This window comes from Mastomys coucha, unplaced genomic scaffold (assembly GCF_008632895.1).
Source record: "Mastomys coucha isolate ucsf_1 unplaced genomic scaffold, UCSF_Mcou_1 pScaffold1, whole genome shotgun sequence".
Taxonomy (NCBI): Eukaryota; Metazoa; Chordata; class Mammalia; order Rodentia; family Muridae; genus Mastomys; species Mastomys coucha.
The window spans coordinates 90,541,895-90,563,211 of NW_022196891.1; the positions used below are offsets into that span (position 1 = coordinate 90,541,895).

The 21,317-nt window shown below is 48.1% G+C and overlaps 1 protein-coding gene across 2 annotated transcripts in view; it reads left to right on the forward strand.

The window, feature by feature from the left end:
• The window catches only part of Lamb3 (laminin subunit beta 3), a 43,554-nt gene that overhangs the window by 9,997 nt on the left and 12,240 nt on the right, over window positions 1-21,317 (forward strand). For both annotated transcript variants that reach the window (XM_031339541.1, XM_031339537.1), the window contains exons 4-13: window positions 8,466-8,580; window positions 9,432-9,505; window positions 12,136-12,327; window positions 13,753-13,816; window positions 14,120-14,313; window positions 16,405-16,525; window positions 17,149-17,337; window positions 18,575-18,730; window positions 19,302-19,498; window positions 19,867-19,978. In XM_031339541.1, the coding sequence (XP_031195401.1) occupies window positions 8,466-8,580; window positions 9,432-9,505; window positions 12,136-12,327; window positions 13,753-13,816; window positions 14,120-14,313; window positions 16,405-16,525; window positions 17,149-17,337; window positions 18,575-18,730; window positions 19,302-19,498; window positions 19,867-19,978 (1,414 nt within the window). The remainder of the gene's footprint in view (window positions 1-8,465; window positions 8,581-9,431; window positions 9,506-12,135; window positions 12,328-13,752; window positions 13,817-14,119; window positions 14,314-16,404; window positions 16,526-17,148; window positions 17,338-18,574; window positions 18,731-19,301; window positions 19,499-19,866; window positions 19,979-21,317) is intronic.

Genomic DNA, 21,317 nt, shown 5'->3' on the forward strand with positions numbered 1-21,317 from the left:
CCCTCTCTCTCTCTCTCTCTCTCTCTCTCTCTCTCTCTCTCCCTCTGTGAGTGTGTGTGTATGTGTGTCTGTCTGTCTGTGTGACTGCTAGTGAAGCCACAGTCAGTCAGCCCTGATTGGAGACTGAAGTCCTGGTCCTGACTCAGAGTTGTGGCTTTGGGAAAGCTCTGGATCACCATTTTTCCACATAAGAAACTTCTTGTTTGCTCAGCTCTAGCATCTCTGTCAGTCTCTCAGAGGTTCCCCTGGGGACTGCATGGTGCCTTGGGATCATCATGTAACGGCTGCCTATGAGCAAGGCTATGCAAGGCCAAGAACCAGAGCCCATAGCTTTGTCTGGATGCTTCCAGCCTTGGCTTCTGATTCCAACAATTTTGATAACATGGGTCTGCTCTGTTTCTCAAATGGTCTACTTACCCCAACCCACCCTCTTTCTGAAGGAAACTTAATCATGTCTTGTCTTAATGACAGTTTTACACAGCACATTCCCCAGGTTAATTATCTGTGTAAACCAAATAGCTGCCATTTTAGTCTCTTGCAAAGAAGAGAGCTGCAGCCAGTTGGAGATATCTCCCTCCTCAGCACTTATACACTCATGAGCACCCACATGTCCACTTCTGCCCACACTAGCCCCTGCTTTTCCTTGTTTGTAAATGGTCTGCTTTTGTGACCTTCAGAAAGGTTAATGTGTAGGTAGAGGGTGTGTGTGTGTGTGTGTGTGTGTGTGTGTGTGTGTGATACACTCACTGTATTATCCCATTCTCTGTAACTGATAAAATACTTTGACCAAAAGTAACTTAGGGAAGAAAGGACTTACTTTGGCTTCTGTCTAGAGGGGAAGAGTCCATAATGGCAAGGAAGGCAGGGTCATGGTCGTAGGGCCAGGAAGTAGAGGGATCATGTTTCACCCATACACAGTGTCTTAGTCAGGGTTTCTATTCCCGCACAAACATCATGACCAAGAAGCAAGTCGGGGAGGAAAGGGTTTATTCAGTTTACTTCCACATTGCTGTTTATCACCAAAGGAGGTCAGGACTGGAACTCAAGCAGGTCAGGAAGCAGGAGCTGATGCAGAGGCCATGGAGGGATGTTCCTTACTGGCTTGCTTCCCTGGCTTGCTCAGCCTGCTCCCTTATAGAACCCAAGACTTCCAGCCCAGGGATGGCACCACCCACAGGGGGCCCTCCCCCCTTGATCACTAATTGAAAAAATGCCCTGGATCTCATGGAGGCACTTCCCCAACTGAAGCTCCCTTCTCTGTGATAACTCCAGCCTGTGTCAAGTTGGCACACAAAACCAGCCAGTACACACAGGAAGCCAAAATCGAGAATAGGAAAGGAGGAGAGCCTATAGACACTCAAAGCCTGTCCCTGGAGGACATATTTCCTCCAACAAGGGGCCTGCTCCTAACCTGCAAACAGCACCATGGACTGGGTGCTTCGTGGTTTAAATATGTGCACCTGTGGAAGACATTTCTCATTCAAACCTTAACATGGACACACACATGGCACTACTTATGGCGTCTTATTGTTGTGGCAAGATATCTGACAAAAGCAACTTAAGTAAGGGCCTACTTTATTAATTCATTGTCTTAAGAAAGGGTTTATTTTATCTCACAATTTGAGCCAAACTCATCATGGCTGAGGAGATCACGGCCGCAGGCATGTGAGGCTGCTGGTCACACGGCATCCACAGTCAGGAAGCTGAGAGATGAAGGCTGCTGCTCAGCTTGCTTTGCCTTTTTTTATTCTGTCTTGAAAGCTAGCCCATGGAATAGGGTCACCATCATTCAGGGTAGGTCTTCCCTCTTCAGTCAAACTGTCAGGAGACATCCTTATGGTCCTACCTGGAGGTTTGTTTCCTAAATGATTCCAAATCTAGTAAAACTGGCAATGACGATTAACCATCATGGCACGTGCGCGCGCACACACACACACACACACACACACACACACACACACACACACACACACGTGCGCATGCATACACCACAGATACTGTCCTCTTTCCATAGGGTTTTGAGCTTGTTTCTCTAGAAAACATTGGCTTTCCTGTTTCCCGACTCTGAAAAGGCCTAAGGTCTCAGGCTTCCATGACTGCTGTAGCTTTACTATTCTGGATGAGCATAGATTTCCTTATTTTAATGTAATCTCCCTTAGGGAAGGTCAGCCATTCAGACCTCAGCACAGGTTGGTATATCAGAGACATAGGTGATTTTTTTCAAAGGGTCCCAAGAGTGTAAGTTTCAGTCACCCTTAAGGGGATGGAAGAAAATGATAAGGAATGTTGGAGCAGGATAGTTACTGTCCAGGGGAAGCAAGACCTGGTCACATATAGTATGAGGCTGTGAGATCATGGCTGCTGTGGGCAAGGGAAAGGGCTTGTGGAGCTAAAGGGACAGAGGATAGGAGAAAAGCCTAAGGGGAAAGCCTGGAGATGCACCATTCCTGGGGTTCAGGCCTTTACCAAACATGGCCTTTGCTTCAAAGAGAATTAGATTTTATTCTGGGTCACGTACGAGTTGTTGTGGTCTAGGAACTCAGATTCGGGCCATTCCAAGTGACAGTTACACTGTGGAAGTGGTCACATGAGCTGCCTGATGACACTGCCAGCTTCTGGGTTGGTGGAAGCTTTCTGCCTGGTAAACTTTTGCAATCAGAAGGTTTTACCAGATAGTCAGAGGGTGTTGGACACAGTGCAAAAGATGGGGAAGACTGAAGCTAGCCCAGACCTTTCTATCTCTGAATCTGCAATGCTCTGATTCTTAACAGTAACGAAGTTCTAATCACCTTTAGAATCTTTAACACAGGTCTGGCATTTCTAGGAAATTCTCCTCATGCCTCAAGCAATGTCCCCCAGGCTGTCTCTGTCAGCTAGGTTCTCTGTAGCCACAGCACGGACTTAGGAAGCCGTTGTCAGGGATAGAATCGACTCCCCACTTTCAGCATGAGGGGTGTCTTTGCTTTTGAGGGATCTGCCCTTCTTGGGTGAAGAGGAGAGGAGAGCAGGGTTTAGAAACCCTGAGTGGAAAAACCAAAAGAGAAGAGAAAAGAAAAGGAGAGAAAATCTACTTAGTCTCATTGTAGTGGTGGCCATATGACCTCTACATGCCTTTAGTCAGAATGGCCCAGGGCAGTATGGAGTCAGTTGCCTGATACATGAATCTCTGCTTTATCCATCTAGCTTTCCTGACCAGTAGGCTGGGGATGCCCACCATGTAAGATGCATATATCCTTATCTGAGGTCTTGGAAGGGTGAGCCAAAGGTGTGCCGGTAGTGTTCAGGAGAGCCAGTGTAATGTAATGTAATGTTGGGGTATGTGGTGAACCTGGGCTCTATAATCAACTTCGGAAAACTGCCTTTCTCAATTTAGTTTAGACAGCAACAGAGCTGTCTAAACAGTTTGCTCTAAATGAGAAAGGAGCTGAAGTTGAAAATGGCTAGCTGCCCTGGCGCCTCTTCCCGCCCTGCACCTGCGGCCAGCCCTGACTTTAGCTTTTACTGGCTCTAGGGAGACTCCAGGAATCTAATGAACCCCATGTTGAGGAAGGGCTGTGGGGTGCCCTCTCTGGCCTCCCACAACTCGTTCTTTCCTGGGAGCCAGGTTTCCCAGCAGGTCTCTGGTCAGTACCTTCTTCTCTTGATTCTTTTGTCCTGCTGGACACCCAAGGTTCTGTAGTTTTCTGGAATTATAACCCCTGTCATAACAGGGACTAATTATTATCACATCCATCTTATGCTTTACCAAGGAGGAAGCCGACCAGGGAAGATGTGTGTTTTCTTTACTTTTCTTTCTTTTTTAATTTTTGTAAAAGTTTTTTTTTTTCTCCAAGACAGCAGGGCTTTTGGTTTTTTATTTTGTCCCTGGTTCCTCCTTTGGGCTCTGGCTAGTGCCCATGACGTTGGGTGTAGCTTTGGTGAATACAAAGCAGCCCCCTGGATCATCCCTGAAGAAAACTGCATCTTGGCTAACCAGAACTTGCTTTCCTATTCTTCCCCACTGTTCTTCAGAGCCTTCCCATGCATGCTCCTTCCTTCTCCACTCTGATCCAGGCCCCGTAGGCTCTTGTTCAATCCTCTGCCCTAGTTTAACTCTCTGGAAGGGGTTGTCTTTCAGCCAGATTGCTGAGATTCTAGAAGGCTCCAGGAGAAAGTCCAGCCTCTCCAGCTGGAGAGAAAGCCGGAGCCAAACTGGCTGGAGGCCTGGCAGGCTGGACTGATAAGAATGCAGCATCTCTTGGATAGCACTCAGGGAGCATGCTGGCTACGTGACCCAGGGAGGGAGGGAGCAGCTGCTGGGAACAGCCATTGCTGTAGAGAAAGGGGCACATAGGACCTGTGAGAAGAGCCTCACATGCACTAACACATACACACATTACACAGAAAGATAAACTGAGGCCAGAGAGAAGGCACACAGCTTGCCTTCAATTGAGTTTCTGTTGTAGCTGTTCTATTTCAGGCCCATCCTGCTGGGGAGTCGACAGCAAAGCTACTTAAAATACCTGTCTGAAGTTGGGGCTTAGCTTCCCTTTGAGTGCAAAGCCAATTCCCTCTTCAGCTGTGTTACCAGACACGAAGCTCTTAGTGTCTGAGTCCAGGAAGCCATCTGATCCGTCACATCAGTACCTGTACACGTGGGAGGGTTGTGGAGATGGCTTGAGGCCCCCATGGTATCTTTATGACTGAGGGCAGCTCAGAGCAATGAGCCCACACTGACACTGATATCTTTAACATATTTTATTTATAATCCTGCCTATATTCCTGCATATAAAAGGCAATACTAAATATATAAAAGTTTAAACATATCAAAAACTAAAAAGGGAAAAGTCATCTAAAATTCTGTTAGAGAGATATTAAATTGAGCTCTATGCTTATAGGTCGAAATAGGTGAATATTGGCAATTTCATGTGGTTTTTTTTTCCCTACTATATTGGTATATTTCCTTCCTAACATAATCTGTTACTTAAAAAATATATCTGAGTTCATACTGTATATACGAGTTTAAGCTTACCTTTAACCTATAAAACATTATAATATAATTCCTTCTCCATGCAATCGCACAGTTTCTATAAACTCTTTAATAGTTACATAACTGTCATTTGGGAGCACCAAGGCCATTTCTAACATCTCTGGCTCCTTGTACAATATCCTAGGCTAAGAAAGAAAGAGCTCTGTGTTACGTGCTGCCATGACCAGCAAGGGATGGGCTCAGCTCCCAGCCTGGGGTGGGGAGCTCGGGTGACAGCATTTGCCAGAAGGCAGCTGGCCCTTGTCTCTCCTTCGGACATGTGCTGAGTACAGACAGAATGAAGTGGAAAATATGCCTATGAGGTGGGGCAGAATGAGGGGAAGGGCAAACTCCCTCACCAAGGACCAAATATGGTGTAAGGGGGCCTCCTGCCTTAGTCTTCTCTTGCCCAGAAAAGATGACACTAAATGCCCAGGCATTTCGGCTAGTGGCACATCTCTCATCTCCATGGCAGCTAAGCTGAGTAAGCTGGAGAAGCTGAGTCCTTCCCAGAGTTCTCTCTGTGCTATGGACTCCCCAATTTCATCTTGAGGGTCAGCATGGACCCTACTTGGTGCTCTGTGGATGAATCAGCATGCTCTTGGTGACACCTGCCACTCAGCAGCATTCTTGGGGGAAAATAGAGAAATATTGTTTTCCTCAAAGGGCCACTGTGAAACTTTTTTTATTATATTTTATTTTTTTGGTTTTTTTTGTTGTTGTTGTTGTTTTGTTTTTGGTTTGGTTTGGTTTTGATACAAGGTTTCATTTAGCCAAGACTGGTATTGAACTTACTGTATACCTAAGGATGACTTTGAACTCCTGATCATCCGGCCTCCACCTGTTCAGGGCTAGGATTACAAGTGTGTACCAGCATGTCTAGTTTTTGCTATTCTAGGGATCACACCCAGAGCTTTGTGTATTCTAGGCAACTGTTCTACCACCCAGGCCCCTTAAATAGGCTCTGATATTGAAATTATCTGATACAGTTCTTGATACCTGTCCAGAACTCCCTCAGTTAATTTCATTTCCCTGAGAGACGGGTCTTGTTAGGTTGCCTCTACTGACACCAAACTTGAGTTTAAGCTATCCTCTTGCTTTAGCATCCCGAGCAGCTAGCAGCATAGGCACACGGCTTAACCTTAATACCCGATTCCTTACTTCCTCTCCACTTCTTTCAAACATGCTGAGGTCAGGAAAGAAATAGCTATTAACCAACCGAGTGGATGTTTCATAGTGGGTACATGTTGACCATTGTCAATCATTGCTCGCTCGCTCATTCATTCATTCATTCGTTCATTCGTTCATTCGTTCATCCGTTCGTTCGTTCATTCATTCAGCAAGTGCTTAGCCAGAGCCAGCAGTGTGCCAGGCACTTTCACTATGTTGGGAGGCAGCAGGGAAGGAAGACGAGCCATCGTCCTCGTGGAGAATACACTGTAGAAGGGGAAGATAGTCAACAGAAATCAACAGGAAATGTATAGTACAGCAAATGGAGATGGGTGGTAAGAAAAATCCAGGTGGGTATGGCCAGAATGGAAAATGGCTGGTGAGGAACAAGCACAGTCTAGCTTACTAAGGTATTTTTGCTTGTGATTAGGAAGGGCGAGGGTACCGTTCCTTCACTGACCAGGACTAGGAAGTGTGAAGTATGGAAGAAAGCAGAGGCTCTGGCAGCAGAATACTCATCTCCGCTTCTTTTCTGGGCCAGTGGTATGAGTGCACAGAGGCAACATGGTACTGGCAAGAGTGTCCATACATAGCTCATGAGCAGGTCCAGCATGGTCACAGAGTACACTTGAGCAGAGGTCCCCATGCACATGACACTGACTGAGGCAGCATGTGGCCTTCCCTGCACACAGCTGAGTCTGAGCAGCTGGAAGGTGATGAGGTGAAATTAGAGGATTAGATCTCACAGATGAGGAAGGATTAGAGGAAAGCAGAGGCCTGGGGTGTGTGGAGAATCAGCAAATCCCAGTGACTTGCTTCTTTTCAGGAGTGAACTTTGAGCCCTGTGGACTGTGCTCTTGGATTTTGGGCAGGGTTTGGGGTTATAGCTACTCAGAGAGAGCATGTGTTTATATGTGGAGCCCAAGAAAGCTGGGGCAGGGCCACACTGTGCTTTGTGGAGAGTGGTATGGTCATATGCTCATAGGCACAGAGTCAGAGAAGAACCACCTCTCTGACCACTTTCATTTCTCCATTAAATCTGTCTCAACCTGGAGTCCATCCATGTAGCTCTGTAGTTCAGTCCTGTGTCCCACTCAGAGAGAGGTACAGGGCATGGGAGGTGTGGGTATTGTTTACTAGACCTGCCTCAGGAAGACAGCTGTGTGGTTAGTGTTGTCAGCTTGATGATGAACATTAGAACAAGTCCAGCATTTGGGGCATGCCTGTGCAGAATTACCTTGATTATGTTAACTGTGGGTTTAGCTGAGCTCCTGGGCTACGTAAGTGGGGGAAGTACTCAGAGCAACCCTATGCGTTCATCCTGTGCTGTGCTTTGATTGTGGATGTGGTGTGAGCAGCTGCCACAAGCTCCTGCTGCTTTGACTTCACCAGTACGACGGACTGGTTCCCTCTAATGGCAGAAAGGCTCACTGAGGCTGGGAAGAGAGGGTATGAGGGAGGACCACCTTTGTTTCACTCTGCTTGGTCTCAGCGTAGGTGCCTGGAGTGACTTAGACATTGGGAACTGGTCTTTGTGACAGGTTGAAACCTTCTGAGGTAGCAGAGGCTGCAGTGGTGGTTGAAGGAGATTTGACAAGGACAGGGCATGTCTTCAATAAACGCTTTATTAAGTTGGTTTGGTCAGAGACCTTATTACAGTAACAAGAACAGGAACTAAGATACCTAGCTTCTGTCCTGTGGGCAGGGCATCTTGGAGCTGGGAAATGGTAACCAATTGTGGGCTTCCTTACAGAAGAGTGTAAGCTCCAGAGCCCAATGCTATGCCTGCCACATGAGACATGCTCAAGAAATACTTTTGGGGTGACTCTAGTTCAACCCTCGTTCAACTTTCTGAGAAAAAGACAGAATTGGGGAGGAGGAATAATGGAACCAGCACCAGATCTTCCCATTCCCTTGTTCTCTTCTGTGTTCCTTAACACAGTAGGTGCTAAGTCAGTGTGGGTTTCTCTCTCCTTCTCCCTGCCCACATCCCACCTCTGCAGCTTTGAGGCAATGACATGAGCCAAGATTGTTTTCTACCACTGTGTGACCCTTCCTCAACCCCAACATCAATTTGCTCTGCTGTAACTAGGAAGATGGCAGAATTAAACTAAGTGATGACCAGTAGCCCTGGGTTAAGAAATTCATCTTTCTTAGTGTGTTGATGACATTGGCAGGTCCTTTGAGGGTGGGATTCCAGATGAAGATATGTGCTAGGTTCCCACAGCACATAGGGGACAGCCCCACGAGGACCCACTCTGAGCTGTGCCACTTCCCTCCCCCACAGTGGCAGATGAAATGCTGCAAGTGTGACTCCAGGCTGCCTCGCAATTACAACAGTCACCGAGTGGAGAATGTCGCAGCATCTTCAGGTCCCATGCGCTGGTGGCAGTCACAGAATGGTGAGGACTTATGGAGGCTCCACAGGCTGGGGCACATGGAGGTGTTCCAAGATGATCTGGGTTTCTGTGGCAAAGGGTGTGGGAGGTGGGCAGACAGAACCTTCCAGCTTTGCTTTGCGGGGTCTGTTGGATGCTGAAGGCAATGAGGAGAAGGTATGCTGGGAGAGAACCACATCTGTTTCATTTTGCTCTTGTCTCTATGGGTGGGTGCATGGAAGGACTTGGGTCTTGGGAATGAATCTGTTTGTGACAGACAGACTAGGATCCTCTGAGGTATCAGAGATATCAGTGATGGTATCACCATCTGAAAAATGTAGCCCGCGTGGTCCTCTCGCCGGGAAGAAGACACGCGGACACTAGGTTCCTTCTGCAGCAACTGTTTATTTGTCTCCATCCATAGTGAAAAAGGGTCGAACCCAAAATCCGCACTGCTTATATACACCACAGTGCGCATATCTGCCCACAGCGTGGTGTGTCTGCTCATGATTGGCTGTTTGCTCATTACCCTACGTAACGCCCCGGGATGGGCCGTGACATGGCGTCTTTTCACTCTATGCACATGCGCCAACAGTTCTCTACGCACATGCGCAAACAGTTGTCCACTAGGAGTTAACAGCGGAAGTAGGCGCCATCTTGCCATGGCGAATGCCTCTCAAGATTCACGGCTCCCCACAGAAAAAGACAGATTTGAATATATTACACAAGCAGAAACACACTGATCTGCTCCTTTCCCAGAGGTGGCTCAGAGTCAAGATTAGAGATGCTCTGGCTACTCAGAGATGATGTTATCAAGGCCTTTGGGGGTTTCAGGAGATCATCTTGTCTAACTTTTCTGTTTCTTGTGCTTCTAGATGTGAGCCCCGTCTCTCTGCAACTGGACCTAGACAAGAGGATGCAGCTTCAGGATATCATGATAGACTTTAAGGTTTGCTCTTGAGGACCTCAGGGGATAGGAGAGGGATTTGGGCTAACAGAAGAATACAGTGCTGGGATGGGGTCCTCTTTCAGAAAAGAGGCACTCACTAGGATCTTACATCATGGTAACAACAGACAGCTAGCCATCAGGAGAAGAGAGCTCCTTCCGACCCCCCGCCCCCATTCTGGTCATGCTGCAGTTGTAGACTCTGATCCTCTCTGCAGCCAACATCTTCAACCTGTCTAATCAGCTCTATTCTGGTACACACCAGTTCCACTGGGCTTGGTTGCTTTTTATGGTTTGGATACGAAATATCACTGAAATGGCTCATTTGTTAAGGGCTTGGTTCTAGCTGGGTGGACCTAGTCATCAAGAGATAATTGAATCACAAGGCCGCTGATGGAACCAATGTATCAATCCAATGATGGACTGATAGATAATCTGTGGCAATATATCAAAGTGATGGATACTTTCAGGTGGGGCCTGGTTGGAAGAAGTCAGCCACTGGTGCATGTCCTTTGGGGCCCTATTCGTCTGGACATTCCTTTTCTTTTTTCTCTCCCTCTTCCTACCCTGGTCTTATTAGATCTATCATTAGTGATCTGCTCTACTCCACTCCTGGAGTATAATCCAGCACTGATGGAAGGAGGGCCAGGGCAGATGGATGCCTGGGGCTAATTAGCCAGCAATTCTAGCTGAATCAGTGAGCTCCAGGTTCAACAGTAATGCCTGTCTCAACAAACAAGGTGAAGAACTATTGAGGAAGGTATCAACCTCTACAAAAATACTACTTACAAGTAGAAGGTATCTACTTACAAAAATAAGTAGAATATGCCAGGAATATAATAAGCCTATGTGGTGAACATCTGTTAATCAGGCTTCATTGCTATGACAAAGATCTTCAAGAAACCAGTGTACGGAGAAAGGGTTTATTTTGGCTCAGGGTGTCAGAGGCTTCAGCCTGTAGTGTCTGCTCCATTGACTAAGCTGAGGTCGAACATCATGGCAGAGAGCATGAGGTGAGGGGAGTAGGCCCTTCCAGTCATCATCTCCACAGGTGGATCACTGATGATGGAGAGAAAGACTGGGCTAGGGATCTAAACTCTAATGGCTCTCAAACTTACACACCAAGCACAGCTGTCATTTTCCCAGCCCCTGGTGTATTCTGTTTTTGAAGATGAGATCAAGTTTAACCAGCATTCAGGAGCTTACCTACCTACAGGAAGGACACACAGTGGCATACTGCTCTTGGAGAACAGTCTATCCCATCAGCTCTATGGCCTCTGGAATCCTTCCTCCTGTCTTACACTCTCCTCTGAAAAGCAATGGTTTCCATTCATTTGTGACAGGTCACGTGCTTTCTTCAGAGAGGATTTGATTTTATTCTTTATACAGAAATAGTCAAGCACAAAAGAATAAGGTTTCGTTAATAAGATGAGACAATCAGGAAAATCTATAAGACTCTCCAGAGTGTAGAGTGAAACGTAATAGGACCCAGTTTCTTGTACGGATGAGGAAGTTGGCTCTGAGAGCCCTGCCCTACAAAAGGTCAAAGTATTTTAAGAAATGGCAGCAGTGTTTGAACAGAAACCCAGTGCCTCAAGGTGACAGTTTTGAAAGGCAGTGTTAACTCGGATATTGTTAAATGCTTCTGCTGCTCCGCTGTCTTCCATTCCTGTATTGGGTTTGGCCATGCACATACCAAACACTGACAGTATGGTAGGACTGGCATCAGGTGTTAGATAAGACATTTAAAATGACGTCACGATGAAGCTGGATGCTGTGGCATTGTGGCGAATTGGGGAGGGGCTTCCAGCAATTTCTGGAGACATTTTTGGTTGTCACATCTGTGGGTATGGCAATGACATACATTGGGCTGAGATGCTGATGAGCATCCTGCAGTTCACAGGGCAGGCTGATGGCTCCTTTGTCCAACCCCAAATAGGAACTATGTGGGAGCTGAGAAATCCTGCCTATAATGCAGGAAATTGGCTAGTCAGAATGATGGTGCCATTTCTGAGGGAAGCCAGAGCTAAACTGGGAAACCTGGCATGGACTGGGCAGAAGAATGCAAGTTAGATAGGTATAAAACAGCTCCATGTAGAAGTGACATGTAGACTTCCAACAAAAGATGAGAAGAAATCCACAAGGGAGGAGTGTTTGAAGCAGAAGGAGACCAGTGGAAAGGCTGAAGAGGGAGTGGGTTCACTGAGGTGGGTGCCATTGAAGGCTGAGCAAGGAGCATGGAGTCTTTGCACATAAGCTCCGGTTAGAGTTTATTTAAGAAGGGTGGCTACGTTGCTCTTCGTTCTGTTACTGTAACAAGACACCCAAGATGAAGATCTTAACCAGGGAAGGGAAGTGATTTGGGTCACAGACTCAGAGGTTTCAGCCCATGCTCACTCAGTCTTGTTGCTTTGGGGCCAGTGGAGAGACTGAACATGACGGTAGGGTGACTTGGGGTGGAGGTGGGGGCACTGACCCCTGTCACTGGCCACAGTTCTTGCTCTTGCTGGGTCATCTCTCCCTCCTCTCTGCAGGAGCCTGCTTCTATAGTTGTGTCCCCTTAGTATACCACCAGTACCTCTTTCCCTCTGTCACTTAACCCTACTCCACATCCCTGCCCCATGTTTCTCCAGGGTCTCACACCAGCTGGCATGTTGATTGAGCGCTCTTCTGACTTTGGCAAGACATGGCGGGTGTACCAGTACCTGGCGACAGACTGTGCCAGCACCTTTCCCCAGGTCCACCAGGGCCAGCCCAAGAACTGGCAGGATGTCCGGTGCTGGCCCTTGTCCCAGAGGCCTAATGGGCATCTGACTGGGGGAAAGGTAGGTACAGGGAACCTGAACCAGCAGGCAAAGGGAGGAGGCCCATATCTCCCAGTGAAGAAGTGAGAACATGCCAGGCCAGGTCATCTTGCCTGGGACCTTCCAGAAACATCTTGCCGCATCTATGACATCCTCGGCCCTGACTTTCCCTGGCTTCCTCCTATAGGGCTCGTGGTATCTTTGTTGTGAGGTCTTTGGGGTAGCTACTTACACACAAGTGATCAAAGAACACAGAAGAGTTACCGTAAAAATGAATTTTATTTTTTTTTTGTTTTAATCTATCAGTCTGCCAGATTGGAGGGAAATTCAAGAATAACCCATCACTCCAAAGGCATCTGCAGTAAAAAATTAACAGCCTGCCTCTAGAAACATCTGGAACTTCCTCTGGGAGTCTTTCCCATATGGTCAAACTCTTTCCCAAAGCGTAGCCCATTCTATATGAAGGAGGCTGCAGCTTCCTTTTCCCTGGGAGGAGCAGCTCAGGCGACAGGCAGGCTGAGTGCTGCCCCCCTGTGGCCGTAAATCTCCTTGTCTCCGCCGAATGGTGGTCCTCAACCTTCTGATTCTTTCATGTTGTGGTAAGCCCAGCCATAAAATTATTTTTGTGGCTACTTCATAACCGCAACCTTGCTATCATTATGAATTTTAACGTATAGATCTGTGTTTTCCAATGGCCTTGGGTGGCCCTGGTGTAAAGATCGTTCAATCTAAAGGGTTTGAGAACTGCTAAGCTACTTAGTTTTACTTGGCCCTTGTGTCCACTTGTTCCTAACCCTGAACAGAGACCAAGGCTTCTTCCTCACTTGTAGGGGGTTGAAATGAAAACTTGGTGGGAGGTGCCAAGAAGTCACATGCGGTGAGCGGTTTGTAGAACAAATAAAAGCATACTTCTGATGGTAACCAGCGTGGCCAGAGCTATCCAATCACGAGAAAGTTACCACCTCCCAAGCATGAAAATGTCAGACAAAGCCCATTGTTGTGTATACTAATGTAAAAAAAAATGAACAGTAGGGCTGGAGAGATGGCTCGGTGAGTCAAGTGCTTGCTGTGCAAGCCTGGTGGCATGAGTGTGATCACCAGAACCCATGTAAAGCTAGAAGGAGAAAACCAACTCCACAGAGTTATCCTCTGACCTCCATACACATGCCATGGCACACCGTGCACTCCACATGCATCATTTCAGACACACACACACACACACACACACACACACACACACACACACACACCACATGCCCTGTGTATGCTCTTTTAGGGTCCAGTGACCATCTGCTCTACTAGCACAGGTGGCAGGCCTCAGGGCCATGGTCTGTTTCAGGTTTTAAAAGTTGTGTAAGGGGAATGAGGACAAACGGGAAGGAAGGCTTCTGAGCTTCCTGCATATTTCCATTCTCTGCTGTCCTGACCTTTCTTCTCTCTGACCAGGTCCAACTTAACCTTATGGATTTGGCATCGGCTATCCCTGCATCTCAAAGTAAAAAGATTCAAGGTTTGTTTGAGTCTTCCTCTTTTCCATGGGACTGGTAGTGGGGAATAGGAGACAGCCTGGGACCTGGATCATTAAAGTTTCCAGTTCCTTCCTACTTCCCTGGTGTGGCTGGGAAGGGTGGCTTGCCTTGCCCACCCTCCAGGGAGATGCTGTGAGAAGGCTGAGGGTGGGGGTATCTGTGGTATGATGGGAAGGTAGAAAAGATTCCATTGGCCTTTAACTTCCTGTTTTTTTGTTTTGTTTTGTTTTGTTTTTGTTTTTTGTTTTTTTTTTACCTCTCCTCCTTGATGGTGCCACTGTCAGAATTTGGGGACATCACAAACTTGAGAGTCAACTTCACCAAGCTGGCTCCTGTGCCCCAGAGGGGCTCCTATCCACCCAGCGCCTACTTTGCAGTGTCACAGCTACGTCTACAAGGGAGTTGCTTCTGTCATGGACATGCCGACCACTGTGCCCCTAATCCTGGAGGCCCTACAGGTCCCACCACTGCTGTGCAGGTGACAACTCAGGGTGGGTAGGGAAGAGTGGAAGGAGTAGGACCAGAACAGACCCACAAAGCAGGGCAGCCACTTTGTTCAAGTTGTGGCTATTGCTGGTGACATAGCTCAGTGGTAGAGTACTTGCCTAGTATGTGAAAGGCCAGAGAAGGGTAGGGAGATAGGTTGTGGGGTGGGGGCTGGGCATGATGTGCATACCTGTCAAGTCCAGAATACTTAGAAGGTAGACACTGGAGGAACAGGAGTTCAAGGTCATTTTCAGCGACAGAATGAGTTTAAGACTAGCTGGGGTGCACATCATCTTGTAAAGAAAAAAAAAATACCCAAACAAGCAAATGATAACAACAACAACAACAGCAACAACAAGATGACATAGGTATTTAGTAAGTCTCCAAGAACAAAGAAAAACCTACTGTTTCAGAAATCTAATTGTATACTTAGGTCTGCGTTATAGCTGGGGATGGTTTCAACTCTCAGCAGCATGCACAGAGAAAGCTGACGAAGTCTCTCAACCTGGGTCTCACAGCATTACTATATCATGGAAATTACTGTGTACATAGGAAAATATTATCATGAATTATAAGGTATGAGAGCCGAAATAACCTGTCTGGGCCTCTACTCTCAGTTATTCTAATTTAATTACTGAGGTTGGGAAGCTTCAGGTTGTTGTACTTCCTGGGGGTTGAAAGCCAATGAGTTTATTCATCTGGCAGTAGGGTGTGGGGCCAGGTGAGGGGTCAATGCTTAGTCTGCACACAAAGTCCACCCGGACATCAGCCAGTATTGACAAAGTAGGGTAGAGAAGCTACCGTTTAGCAAGCTCTGTTGCTCTATGGTCACACTGAACAGGAGGACCCTGGGAAGAGGAGAGAGCCACTTCTCTCCCCAGTAAAGGAGAGCTGTGACCTTTTGTTTGCTGTTCCCAGGGGGCCAGTGTGTCAACCTAAGGGTTATGGCATAGCTTGGTGGCAAAGAGGCAGGGGGGGAGTCACAGCAGGAGACTGAGAAGGGAGGTTAGTGGATAGGGCAGTCCAGTCTCTGCTCTGTCCACTTCTGGGCCAATTCCTTCTGGAAGCTGCAAAGGAGTCCAGAGGGAATCCCTAGGATCTCTCAGAGCTTAGGAGACAGATTAGGAGAGCCTGAGGTTGAGTAGGAGGAATGCAGGGCGTGAGGAGGAACTCATGGGATTGTGCCAATGCCTCAGTCTTGTCCTAAGGTTCAAGGTTCAGGTGGAACTTGGCCAGGGCTCTGGTGTTTGTAAAACACTGTCTAGGTGACTATGCATGCTGTCAGCATTGTAATTTATGGAGTTAAAGGGACCTAGGAGGGCCTAGGCAAGAGGGATAAATGTGATCCATTCGGCTAATGGATGCAGAAATTAATTATGGCAAGCCAAAAAAAAATCTAAAAAACAAAAAAGCATCAGAATTGGCAAATGGGAAATGCCAGCTTGCAGTAGTGGCTAGAGATTCAGCTATGGCAGAGAGGGGAGAGGAGCTTAGAGTGAACAGATCCCTGAATGCCGGGCTGTGGAGGTGGGGCTTAATTGGGGAGGCAATTAGCATACAATAGTGGTTCTATTTTTATATCTTAATGGGTCTAGCAACGACTCATAATGCATGTTCTATCAGCCAAACAACTTAGTCACCAATTGCCAGAATGAAGCTGCAGAGAGCCTGCCAGCCTCCAGAGTCCCACAGTTTCTTAGTCTAATGTCCTTTATCTTCCACTGAGCCCTGGGCTGTACAACACAGGTATCAAGAAGCACGAAAGAGCCTGTGAAACCCTTGCTCATATGCAGGACACCACACATGCAGGCACACTCATTGGACTTCTCACAGGCACACACTATGAGCGTTCACATACAGATCCTGGCCATTCACAGTGTTACAGGAACTGGGTGAAGCCTGAAGCATTTAGCCGTGAAGTATTTAGGTGTGAAGCATTTAGGTGTGGTGTCCTGGAAGGGCTTGTGTCTAGACAAGGTCTTGAGGAGAAAGCATGCTGGTCTGAGGGGGTGGGGAGGTAGGCAGGCCCAGCCCTCAAACTTTCCTATATGCTGTTTCTGGTAATCACTGGCTCCTCTCCCAGGTCAATGATGTCTGTGTCTGCCAGCACAACACAGCTGGCCCCAACTGTGACCGCTGTGCCCCCTTCTACAACAACCGGCCGTGGAGACCTGCAGAGGGCCAGAACACCCACGAGTGCCAAAGTAGGAACCTGGGATCAAAGTAACGACTGTAGCAAATGAGATGGGAGTTCACGCTTCTGTTTCTTATCTGGAACACTGGGAATCTGCTTCTGTTGCTTATGTGGAAACTGAATTTCAGCCATGTCTCTCGGATCTCTAGTTTAGAGTGGAGCTGGGATACCCTCATTGCCTCCACCTCTATTCTGTTAGCCCTGGAAGAACCAGGCTTTGGTCCCTAGTGAAGCTCCCAGAGCCACTGGCAAACTCCAGGCTCCTTGCTCTGTGTCAGACACATCTGGCTCCCAGTGATCATATCTCTATACCCAATGGTCCTTGGATCCAGAGCCTTTGTCTGTGCAGACCACACAGTGGCAGAGACCTATCTGTGATTATGCCGAGCACTAGAGTGTATAGAGGACCTCCTTTTCTTCTGGAGTCCATCCCAAAAGGGAGTTGGGAGGCCTGAGTGCTTGTCTACTCAGCCCTCTTTCTGGTCATGCAACCTTTCCCCAGCATCCTTTGAAACTGGGGCCTCAGTTCCTTGCTCTGCCATCTTGAAGAGTCAATAGAGATGCCAATGCTATGGTGCCTGCGATGGTGGTCTGTGTTGCCTCATAGAATCAACCTTGGATCTCCCCACCTAGGGTGTGACTGCAATGGGCACTCAGAGACCTGCCACTTCGACCCAGCTGTGTTTGCTGCCAGCCAGGGTACAAACGGAGGTGTGTGTGACAACTGCCAGGACCACACCGAGGGCAAGAACTGCGAGCACTGCCAGCTACACTATTTCCGGAATAAACGGCCTGGCGCTTCCATTCATGAGACCTGTATTCGTGAGTAGTGGCTTCATGGAGAGGTGGCTGGCCACCCATTCTCCCCTGTTTGTCTCTGGGGACATGAAGGCCACCAAGAAAGAATGAAACTTTGGTCTCAAGGAAGGATTTGTGGGTTGTTTTAACTTAGCTATGCTCTACTGAGTAAGTCACTTACCCTCTCTGGTATCTGGGCCATCAAGACATGAGCTTGCTGATCAGTATACAGCCTTTCTTTTGGGGAACAGAGAAAAAGAAAGCACAAACACAGCTCCTGCCTTTGGGGTGCACACATATTATGAAACTGAGGAGCTCAAGTACACCCCATTTGTTTTTCTGTTTCCCCAATGTTTAGAACTCCTCCGCCATGAGATTATATCTTAACCCTCCAGTCCCAGCACAATGACTGGTAAATCACTGTGGTTGAGTATTTGTTGACTGACTGAATAACGGAATGGCTTAACATGCCCACCGGGCCACTGGATTCACACAGGACAGTGGTTCTCAATCTTCCTAAGGCTGTGACCCTTCCATACAGTTCCTCTTGTTGTGGTGACCCTCAGCCACAGATTTTTGTTTGTACTTCACAACTATAGTCTTGCTACCATTACGAATTATAATGTAAACCTTTGTTGCGCAAGACATCTGATATGTGACCTCTGCGCAAGGGTCATTTAACCCAAAGAGATTGTGACGCACAGGCTGAGAACTGCTGACCTAAGAGAAGACAAACAGGTTAGAACAAGTGTTTCAGGCCAGTTTGATCAGGAAAAACCTTGTGGACAAAGGAGCCTTGAGTTTTTCGAGGCATGAAGGAGTCCAGGCGCAGGCAGGAGAAGCTCAGTAGCTGGCCAGAAACTAGTGAGACAGACTTGAGTCTGCCTCCTCAACCCCCAGGACAATCTCCAGGATGCTGACATCTGCAAGCACTGTTTTCCCCATCTGTATGACAACTCCCGCCTGTTGAGGATGTTGTGAGGATTGGGCAGGGCAGCCTGTGAGAGTAGTCGTGGTAGTCACTCAGGAAGTGATGACCACAGAAGCGAGGGAAAGCATGATCTTTAACAGGAATCAATCACCGTCCTACTTCTGCATTCACCATTTACTGACCAGAAGGAATGTTTTTTTCTCATGTGACAGGTGGGGAAACAGGCACCAAGGGTCCCATGCTTGGCTGGGGTGAGGAGGCCGGGGACTTGGAGCAGGCTATCCTGGGACATGCTCTGAGCTCTGATTTTCCTTTGTTCTTGCCACTCAGCCTGTGAGTGTGATCCAGATGGGGCAGTCCCAGGAGCTCCCTGTGACCGACTGACGGGCCAGTGTATGTGCAAAGAGTATGTTCAAGGAGAACGCTGTGACCTTTGCAAGCCTGGCTTCACAGGGCTCACCTTCGCCAACCCAAAGGGCTGTCGTCGTGAGTACAGGTCCCAGGAAGGTGTGGGGTGGGGTGACGTGGACTGTTAGGGAGCGGCTACCAGACCAAGCCTTGTCCTTGGAGTGTTCTCCTCACAGGAAGCCCCATTCTGTGCATGTGTGCTTCCCCACAGTCCTCCAGCAAGTGGCAGCACAGGCCTGGGTTGGAAGGTGGGTTTGAGTCAGCCAGTGCCAGGGTGGGCAGGCTGGCTGCCAAACCGCCAGGTGGCTGGGAAGGCGCAGTGGCCTTATGAGTAAGCCATGTTATGCACAAGGACAAGCCCTGTGACTTCAGGCTGGTCTCATTGCAGCGTTCATGAGACTTTAGGTGGATGTACTACCAGCTCTGTACACTATTAGCCCCGAATTCTGTTTTCAGAGTGAGAGTGTGGGACACAGTGTCAAGAAGCAGGGCCAGACAGAGCTTGGTAGGTAGGAAGGGACCCTGAGGCTACTCTCTCCAGTAAGTTAGAGGGCAGATGCTTTTCCAGGACTGGCCCTCTCTGGTTCACTGGGGCCAGCCTCTCTATGGGAGTCTACCTATGCTCACCAGCCCTTCCTCCCTCCCACAGCCTGTGACTGCAGCATCTTAGGTGCCCGGAAAGATATGCCTTGTGAGGAGGAAAGTGGACGCTGCTTGTGTTTGCCCAATGTAGTGGGCCCCAAATGTGACCAGTGTGCTCCTTCCCACTGGAAGCTGGCCAGTGGCCTGGGCTGTGAGCCCTGTGCCTGTGACCCACGAAATTCCCTCAGCTCCCAGTGCAACCAGGTATGAGTGACAGGCTCAGGGGCTCAGAGAGTCACAGGGGTCCTACCCTCTAGTGTCTCTCATCGCACCCTTACACTGTTCTCTGGCCTTCCCACAGCCAGGCAAACCTACATCTGTTTGCCCTTCCCTTTTACCTTGGGGAGGCCACCAGATCTCCCTCCCCTGTAGTTCTCAGCCTTGGGCCAGGCTTGCTCTTCATATCTTCTGCAAGCTATTGCTAGAACTTGACTTTGGGCTTGTCTTTGAGTGGGAGTCCTAGTTTGGGGGAGCACCAGGTCTGTAGAGCAAGGGTCTGGGGCACAGTCCCCAGAAGCAAGGCCATGCAGAGACCAGAAGGGTTCCCCATGACATTCTTCTCTTTATTTTAGTTTACAGGGCAGTGTCCTTGTCGGGAAGGGTTTGGTGGCCTCACTTGTAGTTCTGCAGCCATCCGTCAGTGTCCTGACCAGACCCATGGAGACGTGGCCACGGGATGCCGAGGTGTGTACTTATTACATGATCAGGCAGCAGGCATGTAGAAAGGAGGGATAAGGGGTTCTTGATGAAGGGCCTTGATATGGTTGGGAGTCCTGTACTGATAGCCTGGGCAGTCCTGTGAGCATCTACACTTGAAGACTGCCTAGTCTCCCTGTGCCTGGATCAGGCTAACTAAAAGGTAGCTCCTCACATTCTAAGATGAGAGGCAGGGTCTTTGCTTCCACTCCCTGAGAGTAGTGGCCAGCAGCAGTGGAGAAAATGCATCTTGGGATCCAGGGACTGGAGTGTTTCTCTGGAGGGCTTATATATCAGCAGCGGCATAGGACTGGAGTCTAATGGCCAGCCTTGGTCTCAGTTCTGCCTTGTGGGGTCTAAGCAGCTTGCCCTTCTCATACTTCCTGCTCTTAAGGGGGAAGGAGATGCTGTGCACTGGGTCCCTTTTGTGCCATGGTCACCTCCTAAACAGAAGCAGGAAACCAGAGCATGATGTGCAATGGGCATGCGGATGAGATAGGGTCACATTCATGTAAATGTGTAACTGGGAACGTGACTTGCTGCATTCACTCATTTACCCAGTAGGTCTACAGTATCAGGGTTAAAACTTGATCACGGACAAGAGGCATTATGACTCCAAAGGGAGTTTGTCTCCTGGGTATTTCAGTCAGTTGCTGGAATCTCCTAACTTAGATGTGTTCCAGATTGATCTCTGCTAAGTCTGTGGAGAGATCTGCATGGTTTCTTTATTCAGGCATAAAGGTGCCCTAAGAAATATTTTGTTATAGCTAACACTAAGATTGAACATTATTCCCTGGCCTCCACAATGTTGCAATAATCCTAATTGATCTCCTAGCTGTAGTTAGCTTGGAATTTCTACAAAGGAGCTGTCTTATCAGAGTGTCTCCAAAGTTAGAGATAGCAGTTAGGCACAAATCATCAGAGCAGGTCCCACAAAGTTAGAGATAGTAGTCAGGCACTAATTATTAAGAGCAGTCCCACACAAGGCAGAATTGTTTTACTGATTAGAGAGAAGTTATAGGGCTTCTCTCACTAATTATTTACCTTACAGCCAAGGAATGCTAAAATACGACCCTCAGATGCTTACCTCAAGACAGACCCTGAGAGTTTATCTTGGGGTTGCCAAGACAACCCAGTCCGAAGAATGACACCACTGCTCCTCCACCTTGCACCTGGCTGATTGATTGTACTGACCTTGATGTGATCATCTCCTGCCTAAGTGATTTCTGTAGTTTGCCCTGTTCTCTGTATACCATATAAGCCTGATTTCTACTTTGTACAAATGGCATTCAGTTTCAGTACTCCCTTGTGTCTGTTTCTGTTTGTC